The 17462-nt window shown below is 38.8% G+C and overlaps 1 protein-coding gene across 2 annotated transcripts in view; it reads left to right on the forward strand.

Moving 5' to 3' along the window:
* The window catches only part of MYL10 (myosin light chain 10), a 55153-nt gene extending 38416 nt beyond the window's left edge, over positions 1-16737 (forward strand). For both annotated transcript variants that reach the window (XM_075113283.1, XM_075113282.1), the window contains exons 2-7: positions 941-1027; positions 3866-3941; positions 5414-5518; positions 9061-9139; positions 14151-14199; positions 14955-16737. In XM_075113283.1, coding sequence (XP_074969384.1) covers positions 992-1027; positions 3866-3941; positions 5414-5518; positions 9061-9139; positions 14151-14199; positions 14955-15053 — 444 coding nt within the window. In that variant the 5' untranslated portion in view covers positions 941-991 and the 3' untranslated portion in view covers positions 15054-16737. The remainder of the gene's footprint in view (positions 1-940; positions 1028-3865; positions 3942-5413; positions 5519-9060; positions 9140-14150; positions 14200-14954) is intronic.
* Positions 16738-17462: the final 725 nt, after the last annotated feature.

Raw genomic sequence — 17462 nt, forward strand, 5'->3', positions numbered from 1 at the left:
TGAGCATTAGATTCTGAGTTGTCGTTGTAGCTCTTCCCCAATCTTTCTCTGCCTCAGTCCTCAGACTACAGAATTGTGATAAAAGCAGCCTGCCCTTTAAGTTGACTATCTTGAATATTAAAAGTATATGGTCTAGTAAGGCAATGTACTGTAGGTTGGTGCAAGAATATAGACTGTGAGGTGTTCCTACATAGGAAGAATCTGTTCAGTCAGTGTTAGTCCAGAAAGAACAGACTTCTAAACATTTCTACGTGGGTAGGAAATTATATAATTTCCCTTTATAGTTCCTGAACTGAGTCTTCATGCCGAGCCACATTTTTTGAGTCTGGCTGACTGTCCCTGCATGGGAAATGGGAAGGAGCAGTACCTGTAGCCACTTACCCAAATTGGTTGTATTTCTTGCAAACAAACAGCATGTTGGGAATTTTAGCTTACATCTCCAAGTGATGCTATAAGCTTACATCATTTTTCCTGTGGTACAGAGCTCTGAAAAGCCAGTGCAGAAGGGGAAGTAGTCTCCTGCATCTAATGGTCTGGCATAGGTGACCCTACCCAAGGAACAGGCAGTTCCTTGGGCAAACAAGGAGTGGACCAGCTGTGATATTCAGAGTTGCACTTTGGGCCCCTTACCTTTTTTAAGCCAGCACAGTGACAATCTGTCCTTGTTTATCTGGGCTGTCAGGTTCCAGGCCAGAGCAAGGGAATGGCAAAAAGCCTCAGTGAGAGATTCATCTGTCACTAAAGCAGCATTATTTTTATCCCATTTTTAGAGAGAGAGAGAGAGATAATGGATTGAATTAAAAACTTTGTCATGACAAAACACAATCCTCTTGTATTACTTGACTGTGTATATTTTGCCTTCTGTTAAAGATGGAATTTGTTTTTGTGGGTGCTCAACAGACAAGGTAATATATATTTGATCTTCTTGCTTGTATTACAGGCTCCAAAAAAGGCAAAGAAGAAGATAGAAGGTGGTTCCAATGTATTCTCTATGTTTGAACAAACCCAGATCCAGGAGTTCAAAGAGGTTGGTCACTATTCTGCTCTTCTCTATAGTCTCCCATTATTGCTAATGAATAACATAGGTTTTGTTTGTAATAATTCGATTCTCCATCTGCTTTAATAGAACACACAGTTGTTTTCTGAATCATCTCTGTGGTTTTGGCTGGTATATAATTTTCCTTGTGTGTTTGTTTGTTCTTCCCTTCATTCTTTCTTTCATTCTTTCTTTCCTTCTTTCTGTCACTCCCTCAATCTCCTGTTTCAGGCTCTAGACTTATTTGAAAAGCCCTCAAGCCCCTGCCCCAAAATAAAGGAAAATTATCATCTCATTCCCTTTAGTTCTGTTTGAGAAAAACACTTGAGCACATGTTTAAACTTAAGTTTAAGTGGTATTTTAAATAGGAATAGTCTTACATGCTCAAGTATTATCCTGAATACAGATGCCTTAATGAACCAGGGGTTTAATTAGTGGACTGTTCCACAATACCAACAGAGAATATTCTTCTGTGCCCTTCTGATACTGCCCACAAACTGGAAACAAAAATACCAAGAAGCCCTCAGCTGACTTTCTCCATAAATGCCAATAAAACAAAACAACATATTGAGATTAACTACGTAAGCATCTTTTAGCTCTCCAAGAATATGGTATTACCATGCATTGTAGATTCTTTGACCAGAGGTATATCTAATGGGCTGGTATAAAAGCTGAAGCTTATTAAAGACAGATTAGTTGTTTGATTAATTTATGTTCTTTTTCTGAGTGGATATTCTAGAATGTCTGTGAGGCCATCACATTTTGCACCAGTTTGTAATTTTAAATTATTAATTTTCCTCCATTTTTTGCTAACTCACACCTCCAAAGCAATTTTTGATGTGATAAATAGCTACTGTTTCATTTTGTGCATGTGGCTTTCAGCTTTACTTTTAATGAGGATTCCCACCAGTAAAACTCAGTGGTGAATGACACTAAGAACCCATGCAAAGGATTGTGAATATGGCCCAGGTAAATGAATTGAAAGCACTAACCTCTTCCCTACAGTTAATGGGAACATGTTTAACACTTTTCTCCCACCTGTTCTCCTGTCCTTTGAATCTCCAGTTTTATTTTCTCCAAGGACTACTGTTTGAAGGTGTATCAATAAAGGGAAGAACTGGTCAGAATGCTATATTTGATCTACTCTAAGTAAGATAATACTAGAAGCATTTCTGGCAGGATGATGGCAGAATAACGGCAAAAGCGTAAGGCAGTGGAGTGGTCCAGTGAAAAACAAGACTATGTTGTGTCTGAAAACTGCATACTTGGGTCAAGGATTTCCGAAAAGCTGTTTTTTATGAGAATATTTTTATCTAGAGATTTCAACCAGCTCACCAGAAAATGTTTCAGCATTGCTGTTATTGCATTATTTTGAGTTCACCCGTTACAATATATACGTAATGCTCTTCCTGTCTTCTGTGAGCTTGCTGGGCTCTGCTTTGTTCTTCATATTTTCTTCTGTTTTGCTTCGAAATTGTGGGGATCACCACTTAAAGCAAGTCCCCCAAAAGGAGGGAAAGCAACTCTAAAGAGCTGGGCTTAATTTTTATTAGGCGATCGTTTGGCAGGTAAATGAAGGGTTATGAACATGCATGCTGCAAGTAGTCACACGGACAAACTGGAATGTGAGCAGTGGGGCTGTGTAAGAAACTGGAGGTAAAACTTCATGAAGATAGGTTGATATCGATGATCTTAAGGGTCTTTTCCAACCTTAATGATTCTATGATTCTATGATTCTATGATTCTATGATTCTATGATTCTATGATTCTATGATATAATACAATTATGGAAAGAAGTCCACCTTGTAGAGTGGTAGACTTTAAAACTCTGCAAGTTACTGTAGCTGCAATGGACTTGCTGTATTCTCAGGACAATGTTGTCTTTCATAATAATACTGAAGTAAGAATAATTCCCGGTCATGGTAAAGATACGCTCTCATATTGATGTGCATGTCAGACAGATAACCAGGTTCAGAGACATGCCTGGTTCTACTAATATTCCCCTTCGTATGGTCAGGGGAATTTCAGGTCATTAAAATCTTTCAAAATCAATGAAACATTAAAAGTGCGATGGCAGCGACCAGACAGACATGCAAATAGGTAAACAGGCAGTTAGCTGGCTTGGTAAATAATGGTTAGAGTACATAAATTCTGTGTTGGCTGAAAATAGAAAAATAACCAGGTTTTTTCTATCAAAAGTTAAATTTTGCCTGAGAAGTATTTAAGGTCAATACATCAAGGTCAGTCAGAGCACAGAGAACAGTCTGAAGGATACAATGTATTGGAAAGGGAAACAAACTTTGAATACATAACACTATGAAAGCCACATTTCTCTGTACTTTTGAAAACGCAGCTATCTCTGTACAAAGTGTCATTTTGAGGCCCACAAGAAATTGACTTTAGCTTGATCTACAGTAATTAAATGTTTTACAGAATATGATAGCTGCACAAAGGAATGAGGTATGGGAAAGGTACAAAACACACAGAGTAACCACTGACTAAATCCTCCCTAACTAAAGCCTCCCTAATTCAAACTTTCATGGGTTAAGGCCTAAATGGCTGGAGCTGCCAGCATTGGCTTCAGCCCAGCTACACGCTGCACTGAGCATTAATTTAGGAAGAAGTTTGGGTGGGTTTAATTAAGCCCCTTGCCAAGATACAGTAATGTGTTGAAAGTGAGGAAAGTGCAATGATGTGGATGAATCAAAGGAAGTTAAATATTCTTCTTTACAGCACGAATATAATACCCCCCTGGAGTAGTATGTGTGACTGCAGCACTGTCCAGTGCAACATGGCAATGGCAATAAATTTTCCTTTTTCTTCCAATAGGCTTTTACCATCATGGATCAGAACAGGGATGGCTTTATTGACAAAGCAGACTTGAGAGACACATTTGCCGCACTAGGTAAACTAGTAACAATAATTAAATACTTAAAAGAAATGCAGTTTAAATTTTAAGCACATAAGAAAAGTTTGTATTAGAATTACAGTGGGGAAGTAATGAGATACACAGGAGGCGAAAGGAAACCTGTTCGGTTTGATCTTCCACATTTATGGTAGTTGATATCTTACTACATAGCTCCAGCTGGAAAGTCTCCTAAGCAGCCTCTTTCAGAAGTGAAATGAAGGTCTCTCTGGGACTCACTGGCGGGTGCAACAGAGCTGTGCAGCTGGCATCTCTCCAAAGCCACTGATCCCTCCCCTGCAACTATTTCATAAAAAGCCCACCCAAGCAGGGGTCCACGCCAGGCATTTCTGATTTGCCTCTGAATCCAGGCTTCACAGGCTGCACCTTCTTCATCTAGGAGCCATGCAATATCTACCAATTAATGTTGTTATCATGGACTAGCTGCCCCTCTGCCCACACAAAAGTAGGAAGACTTCATGTGAGGTTATGTGTTGTTGTGCATTTATGCGGGATGGAATGTGCGTGTCATGAGATTAGGTATTGTCCATTCCACGTGCATCACAATCTTGATAATATCAAGCAGATTAAAGAAAATCTTCCCAAGGAAAGGAAAAAGCAAAATATTAATGATCCCAAACCTGGAGTTGTATCCTTGTTGCAACATTTGAGCCTTGAACAGTGATGTAGGCATTTGGGCTTTTGCCATCTGGATCTTATTAAAAAGAGTTTGATAAGAATCTTTAGTGCTCCCTGGGGTGGAATCAGACGCCAGAAGAGTCAGTGCAAAGAGCAGAAGCTCCTGAACTCTATATTGTGACAATGAGGTTTGCAAACTTTGGCCTGTAGCTACTGTTACCCTGAAATATTTATTTCTTAAGGCCAACTTCTGGTATCTTTCCTGTTCAGTGAAGCCCTTCAATGCCTATAAAGTACAGCCACAGCAAATAAATACTCGATTTAAGTAGGGTTGCCAGGGTCTAAATTCTCATCAATAGGACTGCATGAGGATGCAGAGGGGATAGGACTACACAGAGATGGGGAAGGGATATGACTACTCAACTCATCCATTTGCCCTCTACTCAGAAAGGCATCTCAGTATGCAGGAGAGCAAAGACTGAGACCTTGGTTCACTTCAGTCACTTTGAGCTCTACTATATTAATATCAGCAGGGCCTGTGTTTCACCTGGGATTAAAAAGAAAAAGAAAAACAATTTATTTGGAAGTGCCCCTTCTTTTGTCCACTACTGGCCACATCCTTATTATTTATCCTTCTTACTCCTTCAGTCACCCTTTGATCTTACGAGCCAGCTCTGCCTATTTGTTTTACACTAGGGTATCCTGGAGTTGTGTTCTACCAAGTTATTAGCAAAGTTACACAGAGCCTTGAGCTCCCCAGTCGGAGGAGATGAATGGGAATCGTTTTTTGAAACACAATTTTGATTTATTATGAAAAATTATCTCTGCTGCAGGTCGTCTGAATGTCAAGAATGAAGAGCTTGAAGACATGGTGAAGGAGGCGCCAGGTCCTATTAACTTCACTGTCTTCCTTACTATGTTTGGGGAAAAGCTGAAAGGTAAGTACCTTTGGGGGGTTGGAGAGGTATCTGTCAAAGATCCTCAGCACTGAAATATCTCAGCACCTTGCAAATTATAATAATGTATCCACAGAACAATGCTTAAAGGCAAGGAGTGATCTCCATTTTTGCAGACAGAGCTGAAGTATGAAAAGGCTAAGGGACGGTCCAGAGGACAATTCAAAGGTGTGATTTCAGCTTACATAAGCTAACATGAAAGTGGTAAGTTGAGGTCCAGAAAGTAATGAAATCATGGCAGCCTGGAGCACAGTGCAGATGAGTTATTCACCATCAGTAGGTTCCTGTTACTCATGCTGTAGTGGTATCACTCCCAGTGTTAGCTGGTTTAAAGGCATTGTAAGCATTTCTTTAAAAAATCCCTCTGCACTCCTTTGGTTCATTATGCAAACATGACCCCTGCATCATCCTTGCAGTTATTAGGACACGAAGGAGAAAAATGTCCTCTCCTCATTTTCAGTATTAGTTGTAACCCAGTGGCCCAGCCTTGGTTTCACTTGAGGTCAATATTGATTTTGCCATTGAATGAAGATTTTGCTGAATAACTCTTAATGGAGTGGATAAATTGAAATAATTTTATCTCAGTGGATTTACAATGATAAGGGAGAGGCATTTTGCCTATTGCCATGGGCATATATAGGGATCACTGTAGGGACATTAGAGAATTTAGTGGGTGCTAAATCTGTTGTGGGAGCTAGTAACTTAGTCATATCTCTTATACAGTTAATGGCTAGAAACTGCAAGAGAGGGAGTGTGAGGCTAAAAGAAACCTCCGGTCATTGTCCTGTATGCGTTAGAGAGAGGTGAAACCCTTGACCTTTGAAGCAGGGTTGGCCTCAGCCAAGCACATTCCAGATGTTTGTTAAAATAAGTAATTATCAGAAAAATGGAAAAATCTGATCCCATCTTCTCAAAAACATTTATTGTATTGCTGCTAAACTCTGTCTTTATATTGCTGAGCACAATTTCAGTAAAGGGCTTTTTACACTTCAAATAGATAATAGAGAGGTCTGAAAGAAAAAATTCGTGTAGCTAGTCCTCAAAGAACTATACTATTGCTAAGGAGCACAGCATGTCTGGGATGCATAAGAGGTGATGGAGAAGGCTCTAGACTGACACTGACGAGGGGATTTTATTACCCAGACATCGATCTGTCTTAATTAGAGTGGTACCTCCACCTTTACATTCCAGATATCATCTTGCAGAGCAGGCAGTGCCGTTCTATAATCTTCCTTCTGGGATGCGTGCCTATTTCTTGTGGGGGTGCCCTGCTACCCATTCCTGTCTATTTGTGATGCTTATGATCACACAGAGCATGGAAATGAGCTCTTCTTACCTTCCCCTCTTCCCTCTTGTCTCTTATAAGTGCTGAAGCTGGCAAAGAGTCTGGCCTTGCCAATTGTGTGGCCTAAAACCAGAGCCAGCACAGGAAGGTGAATGGTAAAGCATACTCCTCTTGTCTGCAGGTTTCCTGTTGGCTACTAGCAGAGGAGGGTTTTTTTTTTAATTTCCATTTGGTGAAGGAAAAATCACAGCTGTGCTTGTCATGCCCTTCTGGTTGGGTTTGTCATGCAAAGGAAGCAGAGCCAAAAGACTGCACATTCCCAATCAAAACTAATTGGGATGAAGAGCCTTTGTAGTGCAATTAGAAAGGGAGAAAGGGCTAGAGGAAGTGGATATGGCAATTTTGCAACACTCTTTATTAGCTAAGTACCACTCAGAGAATTTGGTGAAAGGTGCTTTCTAAGTAAAATTTGTTGTGCTATAATTGATTTCTGTCATAAAGGGGAAGCTGGGATTTTTGGGACGAGTTTTAGCTTTGTATATTGAGATTATGATGCCAGATGAACAGCTAACAAAACTCGGTTTATGTTAATGCCAACCACATGGAGCTGTTTCTACAGGGAGTCAGAATAATACAATTTGTACAGAAAACAGAGATGCCGCACATCAAAGAAACCACTTTATTTACCAGCTAATCAATAAAGAATGCCGGCTGTATTGCTTCTCTTCAAAGCCAAAGTCCAAGGATATGATAGACTAGAAAATGTAAAACACAGTAAGGAAAAAAAAAATCCCCCACATGGTGGTGACTACTTAAAATGCAGACCTTCCTCGGAGCTGGAAGATGTTTCTGTTCATGGGACAATCAAAACACTCATTAAATACCAATGCTCTTTGTATTGATCATATATTTGTTGCAGTTTGAATACATTGCCTTTAGCTTGGCAAGAAGATGTATATGGCCAGCGTGTGACAAGAAGGGGGCCATGTAGCCTTAGGTTTATTCACTAGTACTTAGTAGTATCAACTAAGATACTACTACTAATCCCTGTGAAACCTTTCAAAGAAAGAAAACTAAGAAGGCAGCAGGGGTGTATGTAGTCATTAGAGCAGGCAACCTTGACTGGGTTCTATTCTAGTTCTTTCTTTGCTTTAAACTTTAAAACAAACTTTGAAACTCCAATTTTTTCTGTTACTTCTTTTTTTTTAATCACACTTTCAACATTTCAGCATCCCAAGTAGCTTCATTTGTCCATGGGTCAGTCTACCTGCTTGTAAATTTGGTTTCCAACAGTTATAAATAATGATTTGTTTTATATATACTACTGTAATATTTTGAAATACTGGGGAATAGTCAGAAACAGAGTATATAGAGTATCCTTTGGTGTGGGTCGAAACTGACTCTGCGTATACTCGGAATCTGTGGTATTACAGAATAGTCAGAAACCCTGGCCAACATTAAGGCACTGTGAAAGCTAGTATCCGACCCAAATTTTTTCCAGTCTCAATAGATGGGACAGATAAAGGATGGAAGAAAAGGAAGACTATTACTATCATTTTACTGCTGGGAACACAGAAGCAGGGAAATTAAAGTCATACCCAAAGTCTGTGGCACAGCTAACAGCAGAAGCAAAATCTTGGAGCCGTAATCTAGTGCTTTAAACCATCGTGTTTCTATAAGTAACACTTAATGAAGAGATACTTAAGTGGAAGTGCACTACAGAATGTAAGTGCAGATCACCATTTTACGTTGATCATCCTGTTCCCATTGCATTCCATGGACATTCTGATTTTATGATGAGCTCCATTTCCTTTAGTGAGGGAAATAACCTCTTCTCTATATAGTGAAGAACAAGTAAAATCAAAAACTGTTTTCACAAGGAATGTACAGTACAAGATTAAAGGAAGCCAGTGAGGGAAACAGTTTGTTATATTTTCATTTCTGAAAGCCACTAATCCTCTGGGTACTGATATTGGAGACCAGTTCCTGGAAGTTTTCTCTCCTGCAGACATAGAATAGATATGAGTTATTATTTTTAAGCTTCTGAGCATTGAACTATTCACCTCTATTGTTTATCTGACATGACAAATGCTGCCGACTTACGGAACCTTTGTCTTCAAACCTACAACTGCAGAATTCTCCATTTTGCACTGTTTTCAAGGGAATGCAAATACTTAGCAAGTATTCGGCAGCTATAGAAGTACATCCAGGCTTCTAAATTATATTTCATTAATTTTAGGCACGGACCCAGAAGAAACCATTCTGAATGCTTTTAAGATTTTCGACCCAGAAGGAAAAGGCCACATAAAGGCAGACTAGTAAGTTTTTTTCAATCCTTTTAAAATAATAATAATAATAACAATAATAATAATAATAATAGTACAAGTTTAAAGAACTGCTTAAAAGCTATATTTTTCCCAGTATTTTAAGAGACAGAGGAACTGTCAGGCAGAGAAACATTTAGCTTTTTAAACCAGAGTTAAAAAACTGGACTATTGTATGAATGTATTTGTATACCAAAAAGAGATGTTATTGTCTTCAGACATTGCAAGAGGCAACGGAAATATAATCACATGTAGGCCATTAGATAGCCTTTTTTGAATGTCTGGATATAAATCAACACATGACTCTTTGTAGATTAACTCCATATGTAAAATTAAAATGAATGCCTGGTGCCTAACTCTCAGAGTGCTTGACGAAAATGGGAAAGCTAGTCCCCTTTTAAAAAAAGTGATCAATTTAATTAACTCTGGGACATGGTTTTAACGAGGACATTTTCCTTGTTATGTGTTTACCATTTGAGCCTTCTGCTTCTAGACAATAATTTGCTGTAAAATTCCACTAGATATGGTGGGAGCCAAACCAAATAATACTATTAATATTATGGCAATTATAGTCAATATGGCTATTTTTTAAATAAGGGGGCAGGACTTAATTTGTATTCATAACCTGTTACACCAACAAAGCAAGGTAAAAGGCTTTAAGTGCTAATTGCACAAATGCAAATCCTCATTGCACTGCCAGAATGGTGTAAGCAGGCCTGCAGGTAAATGAGATAAGTGATATCAAATCAGGGCAGTGGATGAGGAGGGCTGACCTATGGCTTCAGTGAAATGCTGTATGTGCCTGGATTTATGCATATGCTTAAATTCCTTGGTGAATTTGGGGTCTATACATTTACTGCAGCAGGCATTTCAGGTTGATTTTATAAAGCCTAATATGTATAGGAAATTTATTAGGGAACCATGAGTTACAAAACTGTATTTACATCAATTAATTCTGCTAATGTTGTGGTAAGGTAAATGAAAACTAAGCCTCTTACCAGAACCTCTAAGGTAGAGCTTTCCATGACATGATCTGCAATTATCGATGTCTCATTAAAGTTAGTTGAAAATACAAAATTAACATACAATATTTCTTTCTATTACCAATATGCTTTTCTATGACAGCACCCCAGTGGGTATGGGAGTCCTATTATGATACCCAATATGCAAAATAAAAGCAAGGAGACAGCATTTTCACTAAAGAACTTCCAAATTAGTTAAAACCCAGCAAGTGGATGTAGCAAACAATCAGAAGGAACAGAGGGTTAACAGTCATCCTGATTGTTTTGGGGTTAACCTTATCCAAACAGCCTGGGAAGAACAGTCAGAGAAACACATCAGAAGTGACTCGATCAATCAGACTAAAATGCAGCCTGTTGCCAGATAGGCCAGATCACACGGTATTGAAATCACAGCCATGAAATACAACCTTCTGATAATACAAAACCCGCGAAATGTTATATTTCCCACCACTACCTGTGACAATATACTGCAAACAATATCTGCAGCTTGCCACCCTGTGTCCAGTTCTACGTTCCTTGGACGCTGAAAGCCAGTTGGAGTTTGGGGTAAATTAGGAATGCAGTATCACAGCCCAAAATGAAGATGAGAGAGAAATACTTGTATTTTCCCTTGATGGAAAAGGTCAACCTTGTCCCCACCCCCACTGCACTGCTAACATTAGACAATTGTTTTAGTTCATCACCACAACAGAGCATAATGTTTACTTATTAGACCCGAGGGTAATGTTGATCATTACAGAACAAACCATTAAATCAATTCCGTGAATGTCTTTGAGGTTTAAGGTCTATTCATATGCTTCCAAAATTTAGACATTTGAAGGTTTTGAAATAATTTCAATGTTGGCTCATGCAGCCATTTCAATATGACAGTTAATGTTATTAAATAGTATTTCTCCATATTAAAAAATCCTGGAATGTTTCTCTCCAAAACCAGGCGTGTTGACCTTTTAATCAGAACTTCTTTTTATGTTCATGGACTTAACATCCTTTTGGGGATTTTTATGCTTCTTCCCTCTGCGTGTTTTCACCTCTAGTCTGGAAATGACTCACTTAGTCCATCTGACGGTAGCTGGGATAGAGTCTTTCAACCTTTCCAGAAGCTCCAGGAGTTTATAACTTACTTCCAAATTCAGTGACAGACTTTGTTTGTCTGCATCGTTACACCACACATAAAATCCTTCCTATAGCATGATGTCAAAAACAGAAAACGCTTTAGGTCAGATTCTCAGCTGGTGTAAACTGGCATAGTGTTTGGAAAGGTTAGATGATTCAGTCCTAAATGCCATTCATTGGACAAAGTGAGTCAGGCCAACATCAACTGTGTCTAATGCTGATGCCAACAAAACTTTTCAGATTTGTACCAGACGAAAATGGACCCAGGGAGTTCACACGCATTCTGGGCCTTTGGAGATTAGTTTGGCTGAGCTAGTGATGTTTCTCATCATAGTTGTGGAGCACTGCTCATTTCAACTCACCTGTTTTTCTCCAAGACAACGCTATAGAAAGGGCAAACCCAGTGGAAAACCAAAATGCCCCAGAGATTTCACAGATAATTTTAAAAAAATTTTGAAAATACAAGAATGCAACAAAGTATTTGTAACTGTAGAACAAACTGATGTCCGCCAGGACAAGAGATAACATTGAGACTCCTGTGTCAAGGCAAATGGATATTCTTTTTGCCCAGAAGACTTTGATTTTTCTTTTTTTTTTTTTGAGAAGAAAATAGTCTTTAAAAAAGAAAACAAGAAACACAGAGGAAAAAGAAAAAAGTACATAATCTCTAGCTTTGGAAATTGTGAGTGTTCGTTCCTCTATAAAATAAATAATGGAAAATGTGCATAAATCCTTAACTCAGTCTTTCTTCCTTATGAGGGTGCCAGCGCCTACTGGGCTGTGCATCAGAAGATAATTAGATATTTGTCTTTTCTTTTCTTTTCCCATAAATACTTTAAGCATGTGAATAGAAGACACATAATGCCCAGATCTCTTTTTGATTCAGTCCTGTTTGTGATGAAGATAATTTGTGACTTCTGACAAAATTGCTGTGCTTCCTTCTATTCACCAAGCTCCTTCCTGTATCACACTTCCTATTTACAGTTGCTAATGCTGTTTGCCCCAGCACACATACATCCAATAATCAATTTATGCTGATGAGAATGCTCGCTCTACTCTTGCACCCACTGATCATTTGAGAATCGCACTTCAAAAAATGCAGTCACATAACAAATGGCCACGATAACAAAACAGAAACAGCGATATGAGAGAAAGATGAAGAAAGTAAAAAGAATGGTAAAGTAATGCAGGAAATATATACACAACAACTTAAGTTACTTCAGAGTATTTCCCAAAACTTGCATGGATATTTTCACTCTTTTCCTTGTGGGTAAGATCCTTATTCATTACCCAGAAACTTCTTTTTTCAGTTTTCCCTTTCTGTCTTTCCAAATGAGCACTTCATATCAACAAGAGTGAGTTTCAGAAGTGTATATGCCTCTTATGCAAATTGGGCTACGTCTTTGTTGTAGCCTTTTACTGGAAAAAATATGTGCGTCAGAGATAGGAGGAAGTGTGGTTGTAGCTTGGCCATCAAAACTACACTTTTATGTGTGTGACTTTTTTCACTCCAGATGCATGGTGTGTGGCAGCAGAGAGAGAAGCTTTACTATATTGCCTGAACATCTGCATCCACAGTAGGTTAATACTGCTAATATGGAAGTGCCTCTGTGCAAGCATGGTTTCTATTATAAATAGTTAGTTTTAAATATTCACTTTAAAAAGCAGAAATAAAGATTCACTTTAAAAAGCAGATAGGGCTGTTTCCAGAGAAGCTATTGCTCTCTCTCCCCCACAACAAATTCTTTTAAAAAGTAGCCTTTTTTCAAATCTACAATTGAGAACAGATTTCTATACTTGTTTCAGCTTTTGTTTTTGTACAACAGACTGCTCATCTGTTATCACAGGTTTATAGTCTGTTGTAGCAATCTAGAAAAAATACTGATAGTGTATAAATGCCCTTGGTAGTAACAAAACGAGACAACTCTGCCTCTTCAGTGTGAATACAAACTCTTTCAGATTAATATAGGAATTCCACAGGAAGGGGAAATTATTAGTGCAAGCGAAAGGGATGTTTACGTGATATGATTGAGTTCCTACTGGTGGATGTTCTAGCATGTTGTGCCCTCAGCACACGAGTAACTAGGTGAAATATAAAGGCGTTTTATCTAAAGGGGTTGGACTAGAAACAGTAATTATTCTTCCTGAGTTTTCCGTTTACCTATAAACTTAGGGAAGAAAAAATTACATGCTTCACTGACTTCCCACCATGGGTTTGAAATCAGAGGGTAAATCAGCTGAGGGTCTGACCCAAAAATATTCCCTTTGATGTAATTGCATAGGATGCAGATTGTGTGTGGGATAAGCTCCTTGTTACAGTGCTGTAACTCCAGATCAAGACATTGTACCGTGAAATACAACAGGTCTCATGCAATTTCACAGTCTCCTCTGGGAATGACTGCATGCAAATAAAGGGATTCTCAGATGATGATTCGGAATAGCTGTTGGAGTTCTCTTTCAAGTCCTCTTTCTCATTTCATGCTCTGTTCCTTTCATCCTCAGATTTTACAGAAAATATTATCTCTTTTGGTTTTGTTAAGTGATCCAAACTTTAAACAGCAAGTGAGAAAACCTACCATTTTAGGTTAAGATAAGCATACAAAATTGCTGTATTTCAATTAGAATAATAACCTTAAACAATTTTAAACCTCTATAAAATGTCACAAAAGCAAAACAAGTTGGCAGAGCGAGGCATTGACATTGATGGGTGCCCACAGAAAATCTCTTACAATATCATGTAAGGATTAACAGCTCTAATTTATGCGGTCACACAGATTTTCTTTCATGCAACTTCAGGAGGGATCTTGCCATCTGAATTGTCATGTGCCATTATCACCCTTTAATCAGGTTATTTCGTTTTATTTGAACAGCATCAAAGAAATGCTTATGACACAGGCAGACCGGTTCAGTCAAGAAGAGGTAAGGACCTTCTGGCTTATTCAAAATATGAATCTATCTCCAGCTACTATCCAGCAATAAGTATTTGCCCCTCTTTAAATGCATGAATTCAGCTCAAATCCAGACTGAGAGAAGGTTGAACCCAGCTCTAGCAATTAGGAACAAACCAAAGTGTCTCTTCTGACTAGTTCCATGGCTAAATCAAAGTCAAAGAGATTCTTTGGACTTCCATCCAAGTGTAAGCGTGGCCTATCTCTTGCTGTTCTTTCCTATGGTGAGCTGGGCAATGAATTTACTAGAGTTCAAGTGGGTTTGTGTGGGGACTGTGATCTGGTTTCCATTTCTGTGAGAGTTATTTTGTTGGAAATCTGAAATGGGTTCTGAAATGAGGTACTGAATTTGTGGTTTGTGTGAGACTGAACACGGATTCTGCTGCCTGGGAGGAATTTAGAGGGACTTTATTTTCAGAAGAAGAGATTGAGTGGAGTTGGTTCATGGCAAGAACAGACTGGGCTGCAGATTGGTGTAGGCCTAGGCTTACCTGGATTTCAGGGAGAGCTCTTTTTAACAGGAACGTGTTGGGATTATAGCATGATTCTATTAACTAGTGGTGCCCTAATTCCTATTTCAATTTTACTGAAGCTAAGGAAAAATTTTCCATAGTGTTTAATGGGTCAAGGCAGAAGGGAGCTTAACTGGGTTCAAAATGAAAAGCAGTACATGTTGCTGTCATACAGTCCTATGTTTGTAACGCTTATCTCCTGTTTGCTTGGCAGATCAAGCAGATGTTTGCTGCTTTCCCTCCAGATGTCTCTGGTAATCTTGACTATAAGAACCTCTGTTACGTTATCACCCACGGTGAGGAGAAAGACTAAGAGGAAAGAGATGAGCTTTTCCTGTGGTGATGCACCAAGTTATTTCATAATGCTTTTGTGTGCAAGACAAAAGGCTAAACATTCAGTATGTGAAGCCATGTGGTCATCAGAAGAGAACCAATAAAACAATTGAAATTAGATTAAAGTTATTTAATGCTCCTGCTTTTACAAAAAAAAAAGAAAATACCATTTTTGTGAGTTTTTTCCCATCCTTTTTTTTATGTCAGTGGTTTGAAATGGAATTTTTTTGATGAACTGGTGCTTTCGTGATTTATTGACAATCCTAATGTTCACCAGATGGTCCGTTGGGCGCTGCAGTGTTGCTTAACCTCTTGTCTTTTATACATAAGCTCCATGTATTAATTGAGAAATCCTCTAACTTATTGCACCAGCAAGAGTATTTGGTAAACAGAATTCTGTTTCATTTCACAGTCCTTAGCAATGAAAGTGTAAATAAAACAATCCTAAGCTCTTGTGAATACGCAATATGCCCTCTCCATCTCAGTGATGTGGCCAGTTTCATAAGCCACTTGACTCCTCTGCTTTGCAGCAAAAGAACAGAAGCAGCGGAATAGTGGTTTTTTCTCATAGTGAAATTTACCTAGGCGCACTTAGAAACCAGTAATAATGAATCTCCCCCTTCAGAGGTACCTTTATTATGTGTAGGAAGTTGTCCATGAAATAATAATAACACCTAGTCTCTCACGCATTGGTCATCAGCCTTGTTTTACAGGTGAGGCACACACTAGAAGGATGTCTTTTGCCAAAGATTGTTTGAAGGTCTACGGACAAAGGCAAGAAAAGAACTCAGGAACTGTAGGTCAGGGTTACACATGAAAGCAGACTACCTCTCACTTTTATAATCCAAGATCAGTATAGTTTCTAAAATGGGCTACAGTTTCTTGGTTTTGGACTTCTAGGAACTGGATGTATTCTGCCTATGTGGAATATTGCATGAATACTTCCTGCGTGGGAGTCAGAAGGATGTTGCAGCCAAAGGAAAACAAGCTTCTGCTGTTTTAACAACTAATGAAAATGGTTTCCTTTTGCATCAGTATTTGTTGGCACCACAGTCCCACAGACATTGAAAGGAAGTAACAAGCCACTTATTCTCCATTTCCATCTTAGTTTTTGTAGAAAGAGAACTTGAGGGTAAGGTATCAAATTCTGCCCTCATCAAGAGGGGCAGAAATTAGAATGGAATAGAATAGAATAGAATAGAATACACTATTTCAGTTGGAAGGGACCTACAACAATCATCTGGTCCAACTGCCTGACAAATTCAGGCCGACCAAAAGTTCAAGCATGTTGTTAAGGTCGTTGTCCAAATGCCTCTTAAACATGACAGGCCCGGGGCATCGACCACCTCTCTCGGAAGCCTGTTCCAGTGTTTGACCACCATTCTGTTAAAGAAATTATTCCTAACTGGTATCCAACAATGACATTGCTACACTGGAAACTTATTTTTAAGTTTCACAGTATATGGTATTTCTTAAAGCTATTGATGTTCAGTCATGTGAATATAGCTTCTCTTTCAAAAGATTAGCCCTCACAATAAGCTTACAAATTTGTCCTTAAAGTTTCAAGTGCTAAAAGGTAGATATAAACATTCTAAATATTGTAATTTAGACTCGTGATTTCAGAACAGTTGTGGATTTCACACATTAAAGAGATGATGAAGCTTTGGTTTTGTTCAGAGTGTGTCAGATCCTGAGCTCTCAAAAATTCTAGATGCCTCCAGGTTATCACTTCTGCTTTTTTTCACCTCCAAAATTCACTGCTCGATGCTCTTTTTCACATCCAAACAGCACAGCAAAATAAAAATTTCATTTATTTGGTTGAACTAATCTCCAACAGACATTTGGGCTCTGCCTAGGAAATAGTAGTTGGTAACGCCTTCACCTTCTGTCAGTAAGAGAAGTTCAGAGATGAGCTAGAGTGAAAGACTACAGAAAATAAGTTAGCTCCAACAATTCGTAGGAATAGACAGAAATGTTGAAATGAGCTGTTTCGATCTTTGAGAAATCCTGCTAAGTTATCCATTGGTGTATACAGACTCCAAATGCATCTGCGAGCGACTGTGCCCTGCTGCATAAAGAAGGGACTGCTACTGCCTAGGAGAATGGGGTCTCATATCTCGGGTAGCTTTAGGTAAAACACCTTTCCTCTTTGTGCTCTTGCTTCCTGATTTGCTACATGGGAATATCACCACCTTGAGACCTAGTGGGAGAAGGCTGCATCTATAGGAGCTTGATTGTAGTTCATGTGCTACAGGCAACGTTCCTCCTTTGGAGGATTTGCAGCCTAGCTATAACGGTGAAGAATGAGTAAGAGAATACCACAATCCTTTTATTACAATTATTTCACAGTGGTCTTTTTGGTAGCAATGAAGCATACTGTAGCATAATG

This window comes from Phalacrocorax aristotelis, chromosome 18 (assembly GCF_949628215.1).
Source record: "Phalacrocorax aristotelis chromosome 18, bGulAri2.1, whole genome shotgun sequence".
Classification (NCBI taxonomy): Eukaryota; Metazoa; Chordata; class Aves; order Suliformes; family Phalacrocoracidae; genus Phalacrocorax; species Phalacrocorax aristotelis.